The 23747-nt window shown below is 43.5% G+C and overlaps 1 protein-coding gene across 23 annotated transcripts in view; it reads right to left on the minus strand.

The window, feature by feature from the left end:
- The window catches only part of RBFOX1 (RNA binding fox-1 homolog 1), a 1569090-nt gene that overhangs the window by 576652 nt on the left and 968691 nt on the right, over positions 1-23747 (minus strand). For 20 of the 23 annotated variants that reach the window (XM_082713149.1, XM_082713148.1, XM_082713127.1 and 17 more), the window contains one exon: positions 2662-2703. The exons of the other annotated variants lie outside the window; for them this stretch is intronic. In XM_082713149.1, the coding sequence (XP_082569275.1) occupies positions 2662-2688 (27 nt within the window). In that variant the 5' untranslated portion in view covers positions 2689-2703. The remainder of the gene's footprint in view (positions 1-2661; positions 2704-23747) is intronic. 23 annotated transcript variants of the gene reach the window in all.

Below are 23747 nucleotides of genomic sequence, written 5' to 3' on the forward strand. Positions count from 1 at the left end.
TAATTAGAGAATTACCTAAGTCAGAGAATTTGTTTCAGATCTATAATATCTTACAGAACATGTACCTTGGAGTCCATTTTGGAAAGAAAATAATTTAGAATTTGTGAGAAAGAGAAAGGAAAGCAGAGGAGCAGGTTTGGGACATGCCAGTCCCTACACAGTGCCCACACAAACAAAACAGAAAGAGCAGCTGTACCTTTCTGCATTAGCTGCTGTTTCCAGGAGGCCAAGAAAAAGGGATGCATTTTACAATTACCTGCTTGCATCCCTGAATTCTGACAACATAACAGAATGAACTAATGAAGAAATATGAACTTGACCACATGCCCACGGTCTGGTCATCTTGTACAGCAAATCTGGAAACGCAGCTTGATTGCTGTGTTTAAAACACACTTTTGAAAGTGTAGCTGGCAGGCAGACACTCTGAAATGGTGATGGTAACTAAACAGGTAACTGTTTTTCTCCCACTGGCTCTCTTTCTAAGAAGAGAAAACTGAGATTAAGGAAACTGCATTTCATTGAGAAGGACAAGTATTAGCATTTCAAATCAGAACCACATTTCTTCCAAGGACCCCCATCCCCAAAATAATGCCATCACCTTAATCAAGAAAGTTCTCTTTTCAGGTAGTAGAGGGGCTGAGTACACAGCTAGGATTGAATGACAAGGCAGAGACAGAGTAAATACCCGCAGATGTGGAAGGCCAGAGTGCACAGGAAAACTGGACGACTTCCAGGAAGGGACTGCATGCCTAAGATTCAAACCAGAAAGGAAGTCTTCACTGCATTCCCTGTGGTATCATTTAAATTTTAAACCACAGAAATGTGCATTCCATCAATTGAAATGTGTTTTCTATTGATTCACAACATAAATTAGTTGAAGATATAAAAACAAAAACTGTAATAGCAACGACAAACAAAGCACCAATTCATGGTATTAGAGATAATTTTATATGGGGCTATTGGAGCCACACGGGGACTGAACTATATGACCCATTGTATCAAACCTGCTTGAATTTATTCAACAGAGAGGGGAGGGCACCATTCTTGTTCGTAAACCACACCCCTGTTGACAATGTCCTCATCAATGCAAAATAATAAACCCCTCAAACTGCGCACAAGCGCTCCATTACCTCGGGAGCCCCGCATTTGCCAAGCGAGTCTCATTTGCAATAGAGATTTCAGGATTATCTTAATTCTGAGGAATTTATCAGGGATCCTGGAGACAAAAGCTTGCATTCCTCTTTATCTAGCTCTGACCTAGTTCTGGCCATCGTCCTCATCCAAACAGGAAGAGAAATCTGAAGTTGCAATACATTATTTACCAGGATGAACCAGTAATTCAGACTGCAGGGAAAAAGCAATAAGAGAGCTCAGGAAAGCTTAAAACATCTTGAAGGCTATTTCACGAAGGAGTCACAGCTAATGTAGGCACAGGTACTTAGGAATGAAGTGGGTATAGATGAGAGGTTAACAGAGAGGCCACATAAAATAAATATGCATAAAAGAAGACATCCACGACTCACTTCCTCAGTTCCATGCAACCAGACTCTGTTTTACACGAGGATTTAACAAACCTGATGCCAACAGCAACTGTAAAATGGAAAGAACTCTACAAATCATTGTCATCTTGAGACCGGCATTAAGTAAATGCTCTGAAAAGTTACAAGGCTGTGTATAAATGACATTAGACTGGTTTAATAAATTATTCCGATGCATTAGATCCCTTCAAGCACAATGGTCCCTCAACCCCAAACCTCACTGTGATGCTTTCAAAAGCAGTGTATTCCTCCAGTATTTTTTTTAATATGGAAACACGATGATAAGGCACACTGTCCAGTTAAAATTGCCAACTTCCATCAGCGACATTAAAACGGGGCTAATTATGATTTCAAAGCCATCCATCCAAAACAGGAGTGCATTTAAAAACAAAACAAAACACAATGGGGGAGGGGGTGGAGAAAATCCTGATGTTTCTTAAAATACCATATCGACGCCAAGAAGGATATCAACCATGATCCCATGAGGAGAACAAGTTCAACCAGCTGTCTTTATAAGCAAACGACCCTCCCCTCATCTGGGGAACACTTATTATCCCTAACTCGTGAGCACTGAGAAAGCTTCATTTTTAAGAAGGTAAATAGCATATGAGGATTAAAATTCTGTCTCTTTCTTCTACATACACAAATGCCACTAAAACTAGAAGATCTACGGAGGACTCGAATTCTCCTAGAAAATGCCCTTGACATATTCGTGGCTCACCTATCCCGGTTAACAGCAAGAGAGCATTTTAGCCACTCAGCAAACAGCCTGGTATTCACATTAAGAAGGCAGCAAGACATCCTTTTGACCTTTGTTATTACTCAGACCTCGTGTTGTACATAAAAAGAGTACAATGATGTCAAACAAATTCCAGAAGAGAAGTATTTATTGCTGAATCTAAATCAAAAAATCCATATCTACTATAATGGCACTTCAAAAGAAGATATACTGTATTTACCAGCTCAATCAATACTAAATTAGCTGGGATAAATATTTTCAACTCTACCAGTCTTAAAAAGAAGCCCGCTATTTAGAACCCCGTGTCTTGGGAGAGACAAGGAAATTTTTGCTTATCATACAGAAATGAGAACCAGGAAGTATTTTATTGGAAAATGCACCTACCCTTAGCTGCTCTCTTTCACAATTCATCTGTTGTCTTGAAACCTACAAAGGAAAGAAAAAGAGGGGGGGAAATCAGCAGGTTCTGCACAAAAACAACATGAAAGAAAATGGAAAGTTGCTTCTAATCACTTGGCTCAAAGCAGACCCAGAATTAATTAATTACGCATTTAATTTTTTTCCTTTAGGTCTACACAGTCAGAGCTTCACTTGGATTTTCAGTCGTGTGATCCAGAAATACAGCTAGGATGAGCCAGAGTCTTGAAGAACAATGAGGAGAGAAATCCCGAAGAGGACATGGGAGGCAAAATCTGCCCGGGGATGATGGTTTCCCTCCATGTGAAGGTCCCTCTTGCCCTAAGGCCGTTCTTCACTGAAAGCCCACTCAAAACGGTTGGGGCTAAGCATTGGCCATCACAGGACATCTTGTCCCCTGTCAAGGATCAACAGTGTCACCTACATGCCTTGGCAAATGGGCTCCATTTTGTGGCCCAGTTCTGATCATACCGTAGGTTAAGTCCCCCTATAACTGTGTTGAGGAGAATTCCGGGGACATGCTTATATCAAAGAAATTCTGATGAATTTGTGATATCTATCGTAAGCTCAAAAAAGAGAGATTCATGATACATACGCCATGCCTCGATGACCCACCCCTTACCAAAATGTACTTCTTAAAATCAAGGATGTTTCTTGAGAGTGACCACTAATGTTGCAAACAGGAAAAATGGATGTGAGTTGGAGGAGAGGGTAGGTGGCATCAGTGATGATGCTAGGGACAGCAGACGTGAAGTGGGAGTGACAAGGCAGACTGTGATATATGGCCACTCTACCTTTGTGGGGACTGGCCCTCTAACTTCAGCTCAGATAGTGAGCTGGAGTAAAATCTGGGTCCGCTGTCACACTGGATTCTATGTATTTCTCGTATTTTTTTTTTTAAACCAATGCAGCAACCCCTGACTCCTTACATCTGACAGTATATTGCAAGATTTTGAAACCTTTACTAAAGGATAAAAAGGTTTAGGAACTGACTTTTGATGTATATTTTATGTATTTTGTATTGAAAGCTTCTTTGTACTTTCTCCAAAACAAAAACAAAAACAAAAATCTTTATTTTGGATATGCCAGAACTCCCAAATCTATAAATCGGTGTTTTGCCAATGCCCTTTAACCCAGAAAATGACCTCTGAGACTAGCACCTAAAAAATAAGAAGAGATACAAGCAGATGTTTATTTATATGTCATTAGCTACAGCATTATGTGTGAAAGAAAAATTTGTAAATATTAAAATGTACAATAATGGGAAAATACAAAATAAATTCTAGTACATTGATGGCACAACGTGCAGCATTTGGAACCACGGTTTTGAAAAACTGTGGGAAATGCTCAAAAGACACTGTGTAGTTTGTGAGAAAAGAAGGTAGAAAGGTGCACACGTTATAATTCCTCTTTTGTTTAAGAAAAACTAGTAAAAGAGATCACTAAAAAGAAGAAAGAAAGATAACAGAAAAAAAAAAAAAAAAGAAAAGAAACAACCTGGAGGAGATATTCCAAAATATTCAAAAGAAAATGGGTACAATTCTATAAATATCCAAAACACAGACACACCGTGGTTTATACGCTTGAAATAAGTGACTTCATAGTATGCAAACTTTATCTCCAGGAACTGTTAAAAAATGAAGTGGTGCAAATTTGCGAAGACAGAAAGCATATTGGTCGCGGCCAGGGGATTTGGGGAAGAAGCCATGAGGAGGGACAGCTTCAGGGGTTTGTAGTTTCCATTTGGGGAGATGAAATCAAGTTCTCACACTAGAGAGTGATGGCTACACAATACTGGATGTATTTAATGTCCCTACATTGATGGTAAATTTTATTTTATGTGTATATTCCCACAGTATAGTAAATGAAGCAGGTGAGGAGGTTCTGGTTCAAGGTAGGATGGAAGAAGCCCACTTCACCCGGTCTCCCGCCACTAAGTGCAGTCTCTGCAAGGTAAGCAGGTGGGGTGGGCAAGAAGAGATAATTCAAAGTACCACTAGACACATGGAGGGTTCTGCCCCCCTCCCCTGGCATGGATTCAAGGTGGCCTAGAGCCCAGGATTAAGCATCAAAATACAGATAGAGAGAGATGCGCAACATCTGGAAGAGACCAAACTTCTTTGTGATGTGAGATGCTCTGGTCCCATGAGGTAGCGAATCCCCATGGGCTGTTCTCTCTTCCATTTGGTCACAAAGGCAGGCTTCATCGTAGGAGCACAAGAACGGGGTAAAAAAGCACCAGCTCTCTGGCTAGAGAACAAGAAAGGGGAGCCCTAGGAAATTAAAAAAAAAAAAAAAACTTTGAGGATCCTAGAAAGAGTTTGGAAGGAAGGAAAGAGTTTGGGGAAATGATACCATGTACTGCTTTTATGAACTCGACACTCACCCGAGTTACACGTATCTGCGTATGACCCCAACAGTTACCACAGACTTTGCGAGCTGAACTGGGCAGACCACTGCTCGGGTAGCCAGACTGGCCACTGGGACACACACATGTGGGACAGATCCAACTATTACAGAAAGTCTTTGACAGCAGAAATGATACTGGAAACAAAATCCACAGAAGGAAGGTAAGAACTTCCGGCTTTAATTTAACTGGATCGACTGCCTCCTAACACAAAAATATCACCAGTTTCCACAGGTATAATAAGACCGATGTATCGTAACATGAATATTCAGTGTACCTAGGGTAGAGCCAGAATTCCTAGGCATATGAAGAAACCAGAAAACCTAAACTCACGTGGGCAAAGACAGTCAGAGATACTGACATGTGAATGACACAGATGTTGAAATGGTCAAATAAAGATTTTAAGCAGCTATTCTAGAAATGTTCCAACAAGTAAGCAAAAACACAGGAAAGCAAATGAAAAACAAAAAACAGACAAACAAAAAAAGAGTGTTGGCAAAGGAAGTGAAGCTACAAAGAAGAACCAAATGGAAATTTTAGTACTGGAAGAGCAATAGCCTAAATGAAAAAATAATAATGATAATAATAAAACTCAGGGAATGAGTTCAAACGTACAATGGAGAGAGCAGAAAGAACTCAATGAACTTGAATACATAAGAATAAAAAGTACCTAATCGAAACAACGGAGAGAGAAAAGTAAATCTAGGGACCTGTAGCATAATACTAAAAGATATAACACTCATGTCACTGGAATTCTAGAATAAAGAGAGTTTACTGCAGAAAAATTGTTAGAAGAAATAATGGCTAAAAATTCCCCGTGTTCGGCAAATGACATAACCCTATAAATTTAAGCTCAGCAAACCCTAAAGCGGTAAACCCAAAGAAATTCACATCTAGATATAATCAAACAGCTAAAAACTGAAAAACAAAACAAAGAAAATAATAAAACAAAAGCACACTTTGAATACAGCCAGAGACTAATGATGCATTATTTGTGAGAGAGGAACCATTCAAATAACTACGATTTCTCATTTAAACAAACAAAAACCAGGAAGCCCAGAAGAAGGTGGCACATGGTTTTTTTAAGCATTGAAAGAAGTGTCAATCCAGGATTGTGATTCCATTAAAAACAGCCAATAGAAATGAAGGTGAGGGGCGCCTGGGTGGCTCAGTGGGTTAAAGCCTCTGCCTTCGGCTCAGGTCATGATCTCATAGGTCAGGATGGAGCCCTGCATCGGGGTCTCTGCTCAGCTGGGAGCTGCTTCCTCCCCACCCCGCCTGCTGCTCTGCCTACTTGTGATCTCTGTGTCAAATAAATAAATAAATAAAATCTTTTTTAAAAAGGGAAGAAAAAGAAATGAAGGTGAGAGACTAAAGAAGCTAAAAAAAAATCCTTGCCAACAGACCCATTCTCATAGAATTGCTACAGGAAGTTCTCCAGACGGAGGGAATTTAATACTAGAAGAAAATGTGGAACATCAAGAAGAGAGGAAGAGCCACGGAAACGTCAACATATGGGTGAGTATAAATGCAGCAGACCCTTCTACTCCTCTTGAGTTCTCTCAAACATGTGTAATGGCTGGAAGCAGAAAATGACAACATTGCCTCACCAGGTTTGCAACGTACCTGACATAAACCCAACATGAAGAGAGAAAAGGGGCACATATGTAAATGAGGTTTCTACATTCCAGCTGAAATGGTAAAATATCGACTCCATGTAGACTGAGAGAAGTGAAGAATGTGTGTACTGTAATCCTTAGAGGAACCACCTAAAAAAAAAAAATAAAAATAAAAAAAGCCAGGGGCACCTGGGGTGACTCAGTGGGTTAAAGCCTCTGCCTTCGGCTCCGGTCATGATCTCAGGGTCCTGGGATCGAGCCCCACATTGGGCTCTCTGCTCACCAGGAAGCCTGCTCCCCTCACCTCACCTACTTGTGAGCTCTATCTGTCAAATAAATAAATAAAATCTTTTAAAAAAATGAAAACAAAACAAAACAAACAAACAAAAAACCGCCACCACAACAAAATGTGATATACGCAAAACCAAACGAGGCTGGATATCTGTATACAGAAACAAAACAAAACAAAATGTTCCCAACCTAAAACTCACCCTATTTATCTAAAAGTTACCTCGAGCAGGCCACATATCTCAATCTAAAACTAAACCTAGGTTCAATTAAAAAGTGATGACAATATTTTTTTCTTAATGCTTTGCTGCGGTGTTCAAAGCGTGCTCTGTGTCATGCAGGACATTGATAATTGGGAAATATTTTAGTTCAGTGGCTTGCAGAAATATGTGTCTTTTACAGATATTGTTATTGTAATAGTGACAGCTTTCATTTTAATTAATTAAATAAATTGCTTTATCGAGTAATGTGATCAAAATTTTTAACATGTGTCTTCAAACCTGGGAGGGTTTGTCAACACAGAAGCACAATGACATTTAAAAAAACAAGGAGGGCACCCTGGGTGGCTCAGTGAGTGAAAGCCTCTGCCTTTGGCTCAGGTCATGATCTCAGGGTCCTGGAATCCAGTCCCACATCGGGCTCTCTGCTCAGCAGGGAGCCTGCTTCCCTCTCTCTCTCTCTGCCTGCCTCTCTGCCTACTTGTGATCTCTGTCTGTCAAATAAATAAATAAAATCTTTAAAAAATAATAAATAAATAAATAAATAAATAAATAAAATAAAAATTAAAAAAAAATTAAAAAGCAAGGAGCCTACTGACCTAAACAAGGTGGTGTGATGCCACATTATAATGTTCCTATTACAGAGCGTATCAAATGCAAAATTCACCAGGAACCATGAAAATAGCAATGTTGTCCTGCCATGAAGCTGTAATGTACTGTAATCCTTAGAGGAACCACTTAAAAAAAAAAAAAAAAAAAAAGCCAGGGGCACCTGGGTGACTCAGTGGGTTAAAGCCTCTGCCTTCGGCTCCGGTCATGATCTCAGGGTCCTGGGATCGAGCCCCAAGGAAAAGGAAATTGGGATATAACAAAAAAGGGCATTTGAGTCATTTGTACAGTGGACATTTTTTTTTTTTTGCATTTTTGTTTTTTGTTTTTTAATTTTTCCTGCATGGCATTCCATATTGTTTTGCCAATATTCTTTTCTTTAAAGATGTTATTTGTTTATTTGTCAGAGAGAGAGAGAGTGAGCACAAGCAGGGGAGCGGCAGGCTACTGAGCCTGGAGCCTGATGCACAACTCAAACCCAAGACCCTGAGATCATGACCTGAGCTGAAGGCAGACGCTTAACTTTCTGAGCCACCCAGATGTCCCTGTTTTTGCCGTTATTCTAGTAACAATAGCCTGCTTCTCCTTTTTGGGGGACATGTTCCTGTCTGATCCCATAAATACTCTGTGAACTGGATGTCCTCACTACCACATTCTACCCGCTGCCTAACGGAGTCTACTTCTGCCATTCCCTCTTTGGTGGGAAGTCAACTCTGTAACACCAGCGTCTTCTGAGGAACTGGACTGCTCCCCGCCCCTTCTTCACCAAGTGACACAGCGAACCTGGCCAGTCGGGCAAGATGGCTGAGTCCCATCACAGCCCGAGACTGTGCTCCTCGCACAACACTCGGATCTGGCAGGGGGTCATGATGCTCTGAAGCCTCCCCAGTTACTGCTAGACCTCTTCAATATTTTTCCCGTCACCGTGATGAGCGAGGACTAGAGGACAAGAGGCACCTGTAAATTCTCATCATCTGTTATGAAGAAAGACCCCTCCAGTGCACTCTTTAAAAGCCAACCTTGAAAAATATCTTAAATGTACACTACACTAAATGTCATTTCATTTGGAAACTAACGTGCAGTATTTTTTTTTCCCCCTCTCATGGCAGTAATGCACAGAACCAATATATTTTATAGCCTAAATGGAAAAAGGGAAAGTAAGAGATCTGGGGCTGCTCCTTTAAGATGCTTCCAGAGAACCAAATACCACTCTTGATAGGGCTGCCAGGTAAGCACTTATGAAAGGTTAGAAACTGAAGCAATAAACTTCAGCACAAGACCCTTTGCTCTCCTGGTTGAACGGGAGGTTTAATAGAAGGGATTCACCTTCTTCCATCTCCTGTCTTCACTGAGCCAACCTGGCCGAAGAATCTTTCTCAGACTCAGCCTTTTTCATCTTCTGCGGACTCTCAGCTCTCTCCTATCAGTTCACCCCGCTTTATCTTGACCCTATTATTAGTTTGATTTCCCCTCCCACACATCAGACTGGATCTACAAGGGAAAGAACTGAGTCTTACTCGGATCTCTTCTTCTGGAGACCAGGACAGTCTTTGGAATCTATTCATTCATTTGTCTTTTCATCCATTCCTCCATGTATCCAACAAGAAGGGCATACAGACACTGTATATTCTGTATATCAGACACTGTTCTAGGTACTAGAAATGCAACAGTAAAAACAAAAGTCTTCTGGAGCTTACTAAGGGGGGGGGAGCAATAAAAATAATAATTACAATACAGGGAACATTAGCTACAAAGAATAAGATGTGCAGCCACCTTATTTCAGAGAGTTGAAAAAATGCACTATTTTTGTCATCGTTATTTTTTTTAGAAAACAGATCCAGAGAAAGAATGAATTAAACAAAATCCTTTCAAGGAGAGAAGAGAATGTGTGGAAATCCCCGTGAGATTATGGAGTGCAAGGAATTCAATATGGCAGAAGAGTCAAGCAAAATAGGACAGTGAGGAGAGATTAAGGTCAATTGGACCACTACTCAAAAACAAAACAAAACGTTACACTGGGAAAAGTACAAGTCAAAAGAAATAAGACACAATAAATTAATAGATAAATAGATGGGTAGATTGATTGAAATAATATTATGGTAGAAATTCCAAATTTCAGGGCAATTGTGAATTATCCAGAAGAAAAGCACCAAAGAAGTCTAGCAACATAGAACTCAATACATCAAATCAGCTGGTACCTACATACATTTCTCAAATTCTCCATTTTCATAGTCATTATACATTCTTCTGAAATAAGATGATATTCCCTTTTTTTTTTTTAAAGATTTTATTTATTTATTTGACAGAGAGAGTTCACAAGATCACAAGTAGGCAGAGAGGCAGGCAGAGAGAGAGAGAGGAGGAAGCAGGCTCCCTGCTGAGCAGAGAGCCCGACGCGGGACTCGATCCCAGGACCCTGAGATCATGACCTGAGCCGAAGGCAGCGGCTTAACCCACTGAGCCACCCAGGCGCCCCTAAGATGATATTCCCTATGAAGATGTGCTCCATATTACCTAGGGTGAATTCTACAGTTTGCCTTTTCCTTAATGCATTTCAGGATTCTTGTATATATTTCACAGGGGTACTCTGAGTTCCCACTATCTGACAAGCACTGTGTAATGGGAAGGGATGCAGATATCAATGATACATGGTGAATTTCCAAAAAAAATAAAAAATAAAAAAAAATCCCAACGACAGTGGAAGAGATGAATAAAATGGAAATTATAGTGTCAGGTACCAGTGTGATAAAGGGGGATCCCACAGGAACCCAAATGAGCGGCACCAACCCAGTCTGCTGTGTGGGAAAAGTAGTTGAGCAAGGCATCAGTCAGGTGTTTCCAGAGATAGAGTCCTTCATCTGACCCTCACTGGATGAATACGAGTTGGGTGGGCAGAACTACCCAAGGATTTGGGAAGAGGATATTACAAAGAGCACAGCTGAAGACAGGACAAGTAAGGGAGGACCCTGGACTGGGGCATGGGGGGTTAGGGAGGTACATTATTATCACACAACCTTTACATTTTGCTCATATTAACTGTGCTAAAAGGAGAATAATGATTTTAATTAATTTTTAGTAAAATAAATTTCATATTAATTTTTAGGACACACCAAAAAAAGGTGCTATATGCTTTTTAGGAAGATCGTGGTTAAGGCTCACCCCATCGTGAGTAGACCGTACCCTCAGCTCCATGTTCCAGATGGGGAAACTGAGGCACAAACAGGTGGAGGGACATTCAGAAGCTACAAAGGGAGGAAGGATTTGGGAGGGAACAGCCATCCAGAGAGCTTGACTCAAGCCCCTCTTTGAATCAGCGCAGTGCAGAGCTCCCAGTATCAAGGAAATAAACCCCAACCAAAGAAACCCACATTTTTAACCCACCCCCAGTCTGTGCCCCATTTGTCCTTAGCAAGTGCTCTTCTGCTCTGCCTGACATGATACTGTTTATATATACCGGTGGTTGTCTTCAATAGAACATAAAATGACTATGTTGTTGGGCTCCATAAATGCACAGATCTACACACTTTGCTCCTTGTGGCTGAATGAGGGTAGACTGGGCTACTTTCCACCAAATCAGATTTCTCTGACAACAGTCCACCGGATCCTTTTGCAGGTTGGAGACTGGAGGCTCAGGAATCAGACAGTTTCAGTCCAATCATGGCAGACTGTCTACATAATATTAGCCATATTATATCATCTCCCTATTCTCAACTTCCCCATCTGTATGATGGGAATAACATGGTGTCTACCTGGTGTCTAATTTTCTTGTGAGCCCAAAATAAGATATCCAGGTAAAGTACTAAGTCAATCACCTGGCACATTTGAATAATTCAACAAATACTAGAAATTGCTTAACTTAATACTAGAAATTAAGAATTAGTGAGAGGGCCAGGGAATTTCAGAAGGCCAAGTCATTTTTAGGCCAGTGACTTGGGTTTAAATCCTGACTTTGCTCCCTGTAGGCTGTGGGAATTTGGCTGAATAATGACACTTTCGGAGTCTCAGATTCCTTTTCACACACAAAAAAAGAAAGTGTATATATGTATACACATATATGAATATATATAGGCAATAGCTGCCCTGAAATTTTTAAAGGTTTGATATTATCCTTTTAAGATGGCTGGGTAAATGGGCCCCTGTCAGGCACACAGATTAGAGCGTGACTTGGTACACACCTGCTGGGGAGCAGGTGGCAGCTGTCACAACACAGAATGTGCATTTCCTTTCTCTCAGAGATTCCTCTGCTAGGAGCACAGAATGGAGGGAAGAATGGGGAGGGGAGGACATGACTTCTCACACCACAGACCTGGGCCGTGGAGAAGATGAGCGCCCATCAGTACCAAAATGGTTCAGTAAATTGTGGTTCACCTCTAACAGGGCTGGGGAAACCTTGTTCTGTAAGAGTCAAATAGTAAATAATTCTGGCTCCGAGGGCCATAGAGTCTGCTACATTTACTCAGTCCTGCCCTTGTGGCGAGAGAGCAGCAAAATCCATGTGTCAACGAATGGCTCCAGCTGTGTCTCAATAAAACTTTATTTTCAGAAAAATGTGGGCTGCATTTGGCTTCTGGCCAAAATTTGCCAACCCTTGATCTATACTATGGAATACTATGGATTCACTAGAAATTTCACTAGAAATTTATAGATATGAAATGGTGTCCATGAAAGAATGAATCAAACAAAGCAAGTCGAACCAATTTAAAAAATATCCAATTTTTAAAAAGCTCTGTGTGTGTGCGTGTGTATACATACATATGTGTGTATATAAATACACACATATACACACACACTCACACACACACATATATATATATCTCCCCATTTATACATGGACAAAAGTCTGGAATGATAAACACCAAACTACAAACAAAAACACAAAACTTATGTCCTGGGAATGAGAAAAATAATGGGGATAAAGAAGTAGAAAGGCTATTTCTCATAATCATGGGTTCTATTATTTCAGCTTCTTGCAATGAATGCTCAGTGCTTTTGTACATTCAAATGAATAGTGTCATAATAATATAATTTTTTTAATCTGATTTTTATAGTTATTGTAATGGTTAAATTACATTAGGAGTTAGTTGGATGTAGGGCATCAAGCCTAATTCCATTAGGAGGAGTTGGATGTAGGGTATCAAGCCCAGGTCTCGCCCAGTACCTACCCACATAGTCGGTACTCAATTAATGGTAGCTGTCAATAACACTCCAAGACACCGGAAGGGTAAACCAAGGGTGACCGTCCAAAGAAAAGCTCAAGTCCAATTTTTCAGGAACATTTTATAGTTGCGTTTGTATTCTCCTCTGTGGAAATGTGAAAAATAAAAAAATAAAAAGAAAGTTTGGTCTGCCTACTCTAATTCTGGGTTCTTACATGAAATGTTTATTAGAGATCTGAGTTTAGGAAGACCCCAAATCCTTGAATATAATGCAGTCCATTGCACTGGTTGTAATAAAGCTCGCTGCTCTTTCGAAATGTATCCCACAGCGATGTGAGTCCTGATTCCAGCCAGACAGTCCCGTTTATATCAGATATGAAAATACAGAGCCCATCACTTGTAGTGGTTGGGTTTTTTCATTTGTTTTGGGGATTTTGGGTGGGTTTTTTTTTGTTGTTGTTGTTTATTCATTTTGGTTTTGGTTTTTTCGGTATAAGGGAGAAAAAAAGTGTGTGGAAGTAGTAATTGCTTAGGCTTCAGGAAAGGAAGCGAGGGATAATCAATTGAAAAAAAATGAAAACAAAAAGTCACAACAATGAGTCAAGTCAGCCATGATTAATTAACTCGATGCTGGCTCATGTTGTATAAATTGAAAAAAAGGCATTTGAGAGAACAACCTGGGAAGTCCACTCATCTCTCCCCCAACAATTTCATTTCAGCCTTGGGGAGGACTAGAAATTGGCTCCTTAAGTCTAGTTGTCTGGTCCAGGAGCTGGCTTTGGAGGGGAGACACCAGGGCAGAGGGGACAGGAGAAAAGAGCTTGGCAAGGCTAAGTACTCATCAGAGGGGGAGAAGAATAATGGGTTTGTTGTTATGTAAAACCCTGAACAGATAAGCCCAAAGACTGAAAGCTCTAACCTATCTAACTGATGGTTAACAATGCTTGGGATAATTTATTAAGCTTGTCCTTAATTCAAAAATACCGAGGGTTTCTGGCACTTAAATGACCTACGGCATGGTACGTGCCAGGCACTACACATTGAACAGTGAGCACTTCTTCTCCCGCTGTTCCTGGTAAAACTGTATCATTTTGATGATACTGGTACTTCTAGCAAAAGAGGCACTGCTCCAGATGTAAGTCACTGGGGAGACCCAAGTGTTGGTTATCTGATTAAAAGGAAGTCAGGGGTCAGGATGCCTGCAGAACCTGAATGAGCCTCAAATAACGGGTTTTAAAGAGCTGTTTTCTTTAGGGAGAAATGCTTTTTACACTTCCTCTGCCATGCACCCACTTGTTAAATACCCCATTAGCAACAGAGCAGGGCCCCCGGGTCTGAGACAAAGCCATCCAGGCAGACAGATTCAATAGACAAACACCTAGCAAGAGGTGGCAGCCACAAGCAGCACCTGGCAAGGATTCCCTTCCTCCCGCATCCATCTGCTTCCTGAAAGGATGCAGTCTCTTCGAGTTGTTAATTTCAGGCCTCCAAGTGACAGGGCGGTCCCCTGGCCACAAAGAGGCCCGGCTGCTCGGACACATGCACACCCTTTTCCAAGCACAACCAGAATACATCTTTGCATCCAACAACTTGCAAGGTGGGGTGGGGGTGGGGGGACATATTGCCTGTTATTTATTCTAATAATAAACCATTACCCCAGGCACATTTTTATTCTCCAGATTTAATAAGGTATTTTGTGAACCGAGGCAGAGGAGGGAGGGAGGAAACAATTGTGGTTATTAGGAAGATGATTTCTGTTTGTTTCAGACGCAGAAGTAATCATCATTCCTTTCCTTCACAATCAAGGGTTATAATTGTCCCCCCCTCCACAATTCCTTCCCCAACCTCTTGCTCAGGCCAAGAAAATTCAAACAACACTCACCAAAATGTCCTGAGGAACTAAAAGGGCTTGGCATGCTTCCCTGAACCAGTCTCCTAGGACCATCATTACCTTATAGCCAGAGAGCTCTGATTACGGAGCGGGGTATCTCACCACCGACTTCTTGTGGCCCCCCTCTCCACATCCAGAGGTAAGAAAGAGGGAGGGAAAACCAGGCGGGTGATGTACACACCACTCACTTACACACCATCTTACCTGGGATGAATATATGTTCTCAAGACATTTTTGCATTAAGACATTTTAACTGGAGTTCTTCCCCCCCCCCGCCCTTTCTGGTTAGATGTTGCAAAGCTCTAATGATAATTTTATCACAAGTTGATAATTTTATAATCTGCATCCCAATTAAATAGATTCAGCAGAGACACACAGGCCACTGGCCTTATCTGGGCAGTCATCCTGATCATGTTAATTGAGAGACATCTGAAAGGCATCTCAAATGCAGCGGTTAAGAGGATAAACTTGAACAGCCAGATTTCCAAGGGTCCAACTCCCAACCTTGCGACTTACTAGTTTAGGGAGCTTGGACAAATTCCTCACCGGGGCCTGCCCGCACTCCCAAAGGGGTCATTGCAAGGTCCGAATGAGTTAACATCTGTGAAGCAATTAGAGAGTGCCTGGGTACCCAGAAAGCACCGAATAAGGGTCTTTCCACTGTAAGAAAGTGAACTTTATCCAAAGTCTATCGGCCGCTGTTGCTGTTATTTGTTCTTTTTTATTTATAGGTTGACAATGGACTGGGTCTGCCCAGTGCACAGCACAGTGACAGAAACCCAAGGATTTGAAAAGTGTTTGATGCTTCTGGAAGTCTGGTGCTACGACATGAAAAGTTCCTATCCACAGATCGTAGAGTGTGTCAACAGAAATAAATCATGTAACAACCACGGTACTATCAGGGAAAAAAAAAAAAAAAAAGGCAAAGTGAACGAAGTCCCATTGGACCAATTTTCCAGACAAGGAAATAGGGGCATAAATGACTTTCCAGTCGAAGGCAGCTCAGGTGAGCAACCAGAGGCAACCAGAGGCTGGCTTCCTAAGCTACGCTGCTATCTGCCTCTAAAGAAATCTTTGCATAGCTGTAAGAGGTCTTTACCATTCCTGAGTTCTGCGACTTTACAAAATGTCATCATTTAAGAAATGGGAACAATCCTGTAGCTGGAGAAGCTTGAGGAGTGTTCATTTTGTAATTTTCCAGTTCAGTTGTCTGAAAGGGTTGCCTGGGTGGTGGTTGTTATTGTTGCTGTGTGTGTGTGTATGAGAGAGAGAGGAAGAGAGAGAGGGGGAGAGAGAGAAGGAGTCACACTCTTCCTGGAAAGCTTAATGGAAGGAGTGCTGGAAGATATATGCTTCATGAAAAATGAACGCTTCTAACCCCTCAACTTAAAGAATCTTTACTGGAAGAATTCGGTTCACGAAAGTTCTGAAACAATGAGGAGGCATTCATGTAAATTGCAGGCAATTTAAAAGGAAAATCTAGGTCATCTGGCTGTTTGCTTTGTCATCATCAGTATTAATTAGACGCTGGAAGTAATGACTGAGCTCAGAGAGCTCTTCAGATTTAAAATAATAATAATAATAAACCAACAGAGCACAGCTTTACCTTCGGAAAGAAAATATTTTCACAAGGAGCATTCTGAAGGAACCTGAGTGGGAAAACCTTGCAATTAAATTCTGTAAATGCGCTGTGAAATAATCCCAGGGGAAGTCTTATCTGTACTTAATATTCAAATAAATATTCTTTTTGTGTGCCGTGCATTCAATAGGGTGCATTTTATTTAATTTAAGTGTATAACGTAATCAGTATCATGAGGAATAATCACAGGGAGCAGTAGAACCCTTTAACTAGGATAAATGGGCCGGCTCCACAGCTGAATGGGCAATCGTGGGCGAGGAAGGAGATGCAAAGTGCGGGATCCCAAGTACAGTTTTCCCTGGACTGTCCTACAGGACCTTTGCATATCCCACTCAAAGTCTGGTCCACGGTATCATCTAGCAGCAACTTAGAAAGGCGGTTATCCCACGCCCCAGCCCAGACCCACTAAATCAGAATCTATGTTGTCTGGGACCCCGGGTGATTCACACGCACATGAAATCGGGAAAGGGACTGAGGTCAGGAGAGTTGGGTGCTCTCCACCGGCGGCTCAACTCTGTCTTCACGTATGGTAGGCACCCAAAGGCTGCCAAGGCAGGCTCACTGCCCTAACCAGCCCGGCCCTGAGGACGGAAGGAGAGGGCAGAGGGCAGGGGTCTTTCAAGCCGGTGAACACAGCAGGTGCTTCTGCTCTCTTGGTTGAACTGAATTCTGGCCACTTTGTGTCATTTTTGCTGACTCACATCGCCTTCCCAGCTGAAGCAGGTCTCACACTGGCCAAGAGCCTCCTTCCACAAATGCAGGGCCTGCTTTCGACCACAGCACTGGGGGGCTTGGAAGTTACAGAAGGTTTAGCGCAGGGGTTCTGCTTGCCTCAGGGGACATCAAAAGCATTTTCAGTTCACATGGACCGAAGCCAGGGTTCCTTCGAGAACGTGAAAGGAAACTCTGTCACCACCAACACAATGGCGGGTGAAATTCAAGGATAATCCTGTTTAACAATGAACAAGTAAGTCCCTCATCATTCGGGAATACCAGGTCTAATTCCAGCAGGGCATCCTCGGAGAGCTTGGGCAGCGGGCAAGTAATGCTCCTCTAGCAGACCTACATCAAAAAGCTCCGCATGGGTGCTGTTCCCAGCCAGAAGCTGGCCAATTTGCAACTGGCTCATGACCGTAGGTTTGAATCTTTCCTTAAAAAAATAAAAATAGGGGCGCCTGGATGGCTCAGTGGGTTAAAGCCTCTGCCCTTGGCTCAGGTCATGATCCCAGGAGCCCCATAACGGGCTCTCTGCTCAGTGGGGAGTCTGCTTCCCTTCCTCTCTCTCTGCCTACTTCTCTGCCTACTTGTGATCTCCGTCTTTCAAATACATAAATAAAGTCTTTATTAAATAAATAAATAAATACATAAAAATAAAGATTTAAAAAAAACAAAAAACGAACCCATCCAACTTAAAGGAGAACAGGAGCCACCCAGAACTTGCTGGCAGCCACAGAGGACAGAAGCAAGGGAGAGCCAGTCTCCTTCGCCGGACGGAGCACAGCCGAGAAGCCACTCTAGACTCAGTAATGAGTGCCTTAAATAATGAGGAAGTCTGTCCAGTCAACTTGGCTGAAACCTTCCTTCACAGCCACTGGCAGTGCTGCTGGAAGAGGGGGAAAGCCTCTGTAATTAAACTAATGAGGAGGAGATGAACTCCAGGTCACCACGGGTGAGGTGTTAAGGTTCCAGGGGTACTAGGCAGGCACACCGGGACCACCGCGGCCAGGCGGGAAGCAAGCTGCCTGCCTTCTTTGGGCAGCGGGTGACACATGGGATGCCTTTTGCTGGCACAGAAAAGTGGAGCATTTAAGGTCTCATGATAACAGGCATTCATTAAGGGCTGGCTTTGTGAGGTGCGCTGAACTAAGGGCTTTCCATGCATTTTATCACAGTGGATGAGGCTGATGGTTCTTTCCTCCCTAGTGTGTGGCTCAGAGAAGTTAAGCCGCCCGTTCCCAGCTGACACAGAAAGAGAACGGCAGAGCTGGGATCTGAGCCAGGCAACGAGGCTGCGGGCCCATTTTCTGGATCTTACAGTACAGCCGCTGGTCATCTGCTTTCTAGCTGCTCTGCCACCTACACAGCCCCCCCAGCTCTGGCTCTGCAACAGCCCACAGACCGAGTGAGGCTTCTCCCAGCCCAAAGGAGACCAAACACATTCCCTTTCTGGGCCACTGCTCTGCTGCGCGTCCATAATCGCCTTTCTCAAGTATCTTCTTTTTAGGATAAATACCCACCTTGCCTCAACTTTGCCTCAAATGACATGGATTTGAGCCCTTTCTCTTTCCGGATCACTTCCTCTAAGATCAAGGGGGGAAGTGAGGCAGAGAGAGAGGAGTTCGGTTCTGATCTGCCAGTTAATTGCTGGACCATGAATATACCCTATAAATTCCTGCAGTGGGTTGAAGAGTGTCCCCCACAAATTCACGTCCACCTGGAACCTCAGAATGGGACCTTATCTGAAACAGGGTCCTAGCGGGTGTAAGTTAGGGAGGGATAGAAATGAGATGGTTATGAATTAGGGTGGTTCCTTGACCCACGACAGCCCCCACATAAGAGAGTGGGAAAGGACGCATACAACCGCACACTGAGAAGAAGTCATACGACAAAAGAGGGTGAAGATGGAGAGATGCGACCACAAGTCAAGGAACACCAGGAAGGACCAGAAACCAGAAGACGCAGGGAAGACCTTCCCCTGGAACCTTCACCTTTCAGCCTTCTGGCCTCCAGGCCACAAGAGAACAAATTTCTACTGTTTGAAGACCCCCAGGGTGTGGTTATTCCCTACAGTAGCCCTAGGAAATGAATACACTTCCTCTGCCTCATTCTTTCATCTGAAAAGTCACACCCTCAATGCACAGAGGAGCTCCAGACCAGAGCACCCCTGTAACCAAAAAGCAGCCCTTTCTGTCTCCATGCAGACATTTGGAAACAATGCCACATGGGTAGAACTGAGACAAAGCTTGCTGTGCGGGGGGGGGGGGGGGGGGGGTCGCTCAAACCCAAACCACCAGGCATGACTCATATGGCTCTGTGAAATCAATCTGTCAATAATTTATTCTCTGCTTAATTTTCTGAATATCCATCCCATCGTCTTCCGCACTGCCTCAGGGGGAATCCCATCCGTGTCCGACAAAGGTGTCCTTGTTAACCGTCCTGCTGAAATTCACACACGGTACGTCTACATTCCACTCTCCAAACCGACCACTCCGGTGAGAAGCAAGGACATGGGCTGCTCTGACTGGGTCTAGGTTATCCTAAACAAACCAATACACGAGTCTCCTGACATGCTTTCCTCTTTAATAAACTCACAAACCATGCTTCTGACAAGCCTCCCCAGATGCAAGCTGTTGACTTACGAGAAGTCACCAGTCTACACTTTCCAGGACTCTCCAGTTTCCTTCCATCTGTTGTCGAAATGGCGAGGCTATCTGATAGTTTTTCCTGTTGCCGATCCCATACCCCTCTACACTTCACCACACATTCTCGATGCTATTTAGTGATTCGTACCCAAGTGATGCTATTGTTTTAGGATATCAGTCTAGGTAAAATACCTAGGTTCATTTAGAGCTAACATCATCCTAAGACTGTTTCAGCAAACCTGCCTCCATCACCCCTAACAAAGTTTATCCCATCCTGATTGAAGATGAGTTCTCTTGACAGAGAGCAGCAAACCAGTGTGGAGTTCTAGTTGTTCTGTTTTTTGTTTTTGTTTTTGTTTTTCTATGTGATAGACCAACTTTCTTCCCTTGGCCCCCAAAGACCACCAATCCCTTTGTGGTGCTTTCTGATCAGATTTGTTTTTCAATTTTTCTGTTTTACGTTAGCATTACCAGCAACCCTGTGAGGACTGGGCTTGCACACTGACGTGATTTGCACTTGTAGTGAGGAACCAGAGGCATGGCCTGTAGCTACGGGACAGAGCTGGGATCCATACTCAGATCTGACTGATGCTAGCACCTTCTCTTACCAGTCTTCTGCCGTGCTGCCTTGTGTGCTGATCGCAAACCTCTGGATCTTCTAAGTTTCCTTTACCGTCATCACCGGGTTCCGCACTCCTGTTACATTTTCTAGGTACGTCAAGCTAGGATAATAGCTTGAATTTTTCGTGAGGATAATTCACGAACGGTGCACACTTTCAAAGAAGCACGGGGGTATACAAATACCTTCTGGGAGTCTTCCGCCAGTAGAAGTCACTTTAAGGTTTAGCTGAATTTTGTTTCAAGGTGGTCGGCTCCTTCTTGTGATTGAAGGAAGGACTTAGGATGATCAAGCATCAGCAAGAGAAATTCCACCCTGCCCCTCCCCCCGCAGCCCCAGCCCCAGCAGAGAGATTCCGCAGCTGCCCGTTTACACCCCGTCCGAGTGTGAGCAGTGTGCCAACTTGATTAGAAAATGGCTTACACGTAGAGCCAGTCCCGTCTATCCGAGGGGGAGCTGGGCTAATGTATCTTGGAAATGGGAAAGTCTGCCCATCCTTCTTCAAATCTGTAAGCCAATTATTATATTGGATCTTGACTTCCAATATTTCTGCAGGCTTCTAGGCAGTGAAACTGTGCCAAGCAACAGGCAGATGAAAAACCACGTATCTCCGGACTGCGGACACCGTTTCTGCGCTGGAGGTTAAGTAAAGTGTGCTTGCTCGTTCTCTTTTCTCCTTCTTCCTCCCTCATTCTCCGCCTTCCCTCTTTTCCTTCCTACCCCCCCTTTTTTTTTTTTGCTTCTTTAACACCCCAAAATGCACTCTATATGTTACAGAAGTCAAGGAAAAGAAATCTGTTTTTCCTGGTAAAAACAAAATAATTTGACCATCCTTCTTCCGTCTAAAAACCTTTTTGCCATGTCTTTTGAGAGTTGAATTCTGATAGGTGGGATTCAGGAACTAAAATCTATGTATGCCTGTTCCCTGGCTAGGTTTATTCAAGTGCATTGGTCTGGGTCAGAGGAGAGTAACACTTAAGATTAGAGGAAGTAGAGTGAGGAGGCATAGAGCAAAAATTCTAGAGTCAGTCTGCTTGGCTAGAGCCAATCTCCTTAACTAGCTGCCTGGCCTTGGGCGAGTTACTTAAGCTATCTGTCCTTCCACTACCCCCATGTGAAAAAAAAAAAGGGGGTGGGTATTAGCAGTGTCTAATTTGCAAGGTTTATAATAGGCATATATGAGTTCATATCTAAAAACACTTTGAGCAGTTTCTGGCACAGAGACAGTATTATACAATGCTTGTTAAATAAAATACATGCAATTAACTTATCCAGAGAGACCATGCATCCTCTCTATTCATTTCCTTGTTTGTTAGCTGAACAAATATTTGTGTGTCTGTGGTGGGCCAGAGGAGTTAAGGAAACCACTTCTGCCTTCAGGAAACTCTCACTCTTTTAAAGAAGGTTCACTGTCTATGAGCACTTGAAGGTATAGCAAGCGTTTAGGAGAAAGGAGCTGGGGACGTGGGGCCCCCTGACAACCAACCATTAATTTCTCAGCAAGTGTCCTGCTGTCCAGACAGAACAGGAATACGTGGGTTGTGGCTGCAGGACAGCCAGACCTCCCGCCCTGCTCCCTGCAAGGGGAGGACTTGGCTCAGACTCCCGGGGAAATGAGGCCTGCTTCGGAGAAGACGAGTAGCTGACTCTTTGCAGCCTGCCTGCGAGGCCCAGCCGGACTCGGTATCACATGCTGCTCACACAAACCCTTCCCTTGCAACCAGAAGACACAACAAGCAGACTACAAGGTACAGAACTGCAGACGCCCCACGGACACTTCCTCTCCATCTGATGTAAAGGTGGCCCAGTGCCCTCTGCCAACAGGGAGGTGGGGGCTGAGAGCTGGAGGAGCACGGACAGAGTTGGGAGGTGTGAGGGGCCAGGATCTGAGAAGTACGGCAATTGTGCCTCGATGTAATAGATCAGCCCATCCTCGCCCCAGGGATCTGGGCCTTTCTTTCCTCCCTGTAGACATGCCACAGCTGCAGGGAGAGAGGAGAGGCTGTGAGGTGTGTGTGTGCCTGTGTTTGCACGTGCATGGATGTGTGTGTATGTGATAGAGAGGAGATGAGGTATGTTGGGGATGCAGAGGATGAAAATATTCAGAATCTAAGTACTGTCTTATACTCTCCTCAGTTCATTATAATTCTCCAATTTTGAAAAGCAAATCAAAACCCTTTGCAAAACCATTTTGTCATGGCACACAAATTAAATTATTAACTGGAACACACTGAACATGGCCTGGGAGCAATTAATAGGCCTAGAAGTCACGGAGAGGGAAGGAGAAACACCTGCTTTACAAATGCTGGCTTGTTGCCTCCCTGTTAAGGAGGTCTTACTATTTCTTAGAGTGATCCCAAGAGGCTGAGTGTTAGGGAGACCCAACATGGGAGAAGGATGTCTTGCTGACACTTCCACCCTGAGCTTTGGCTGAGTCCTGCAAAAAGAGCATGCAGCGGACTCTGCACACAGCCCACTTCTCTGTTCTGCTATAGCTGGGTGCAGGACCTGCTCCAACACCCAGTGTGCCCAGCCTACCAGTGCCTGTGCCAGCTCACCCTAGACCTGGCTTCCTCTCCCAAGCAAAGCTGGGGCATCCCACAGGAGTCTGGGGATCCCTTTAGGTCCCTGTAGTGCAGGAAAGAGCCAAGTGCTTTGCAAATAACTCTTGGTTGCAGGGGTTTGTGAATCCCTGCCCTCCCAAGGCCGCTTTTGGATGTAGCGGCTCTAGTTTGAATCCCTACACCGCCATCTGCTGGCCAAGTCCTCTTAGTGCGGAGGAGCTCCAGTCCGGTCTGGGACAGCAGAGAGACAAGAGACACTGGCAAGGACATCAAGCACTCCACACAACCCACAAGGAGAAGGCACCGCCCTCTATCCACGATCCTCCCAAGGCATGCTGCCTCTCCTCAGCTGCGAGCCCAGGAAGCAAGCATGTGACTGCAAATCTAACACCCTGGGATCTGGTCCCTTTCCTGCTATTCTCTCATTATGTGGCCTCTGAATGTCCCATCACCTTTCAGGGCTCCAGTTTCCTCCCACATAAAGTGAGGAGGAGGACTGGGTGATTTCCAAGGCCTTGTCCAGCTTTGGCTTTCTGCAAGGTGTGACTCTGAGCCCAGGCTGAAGACCAGCAACATCCAGAGTGAATTGCAGCTTACTGTTCACTCAATCTTGAATGTGCTGCCTAAAAGGCTTAACAAGGGAGGCCCAGACACTGTCCAATATCTACAGGAGCTTCTGCG

The sequence above is a fragment of the Mustela nivalis genome (genome assembly GCF_964662115.1).
Source record: "Mustela nivalis genome assembly, chromosome: 19".
NCBI classification, from domain to species: Eukaryota; Metazoa; Chordata; class Mammalia; order Carnivora; family Mustelidae; genus Mustela; species Mustela nivalis.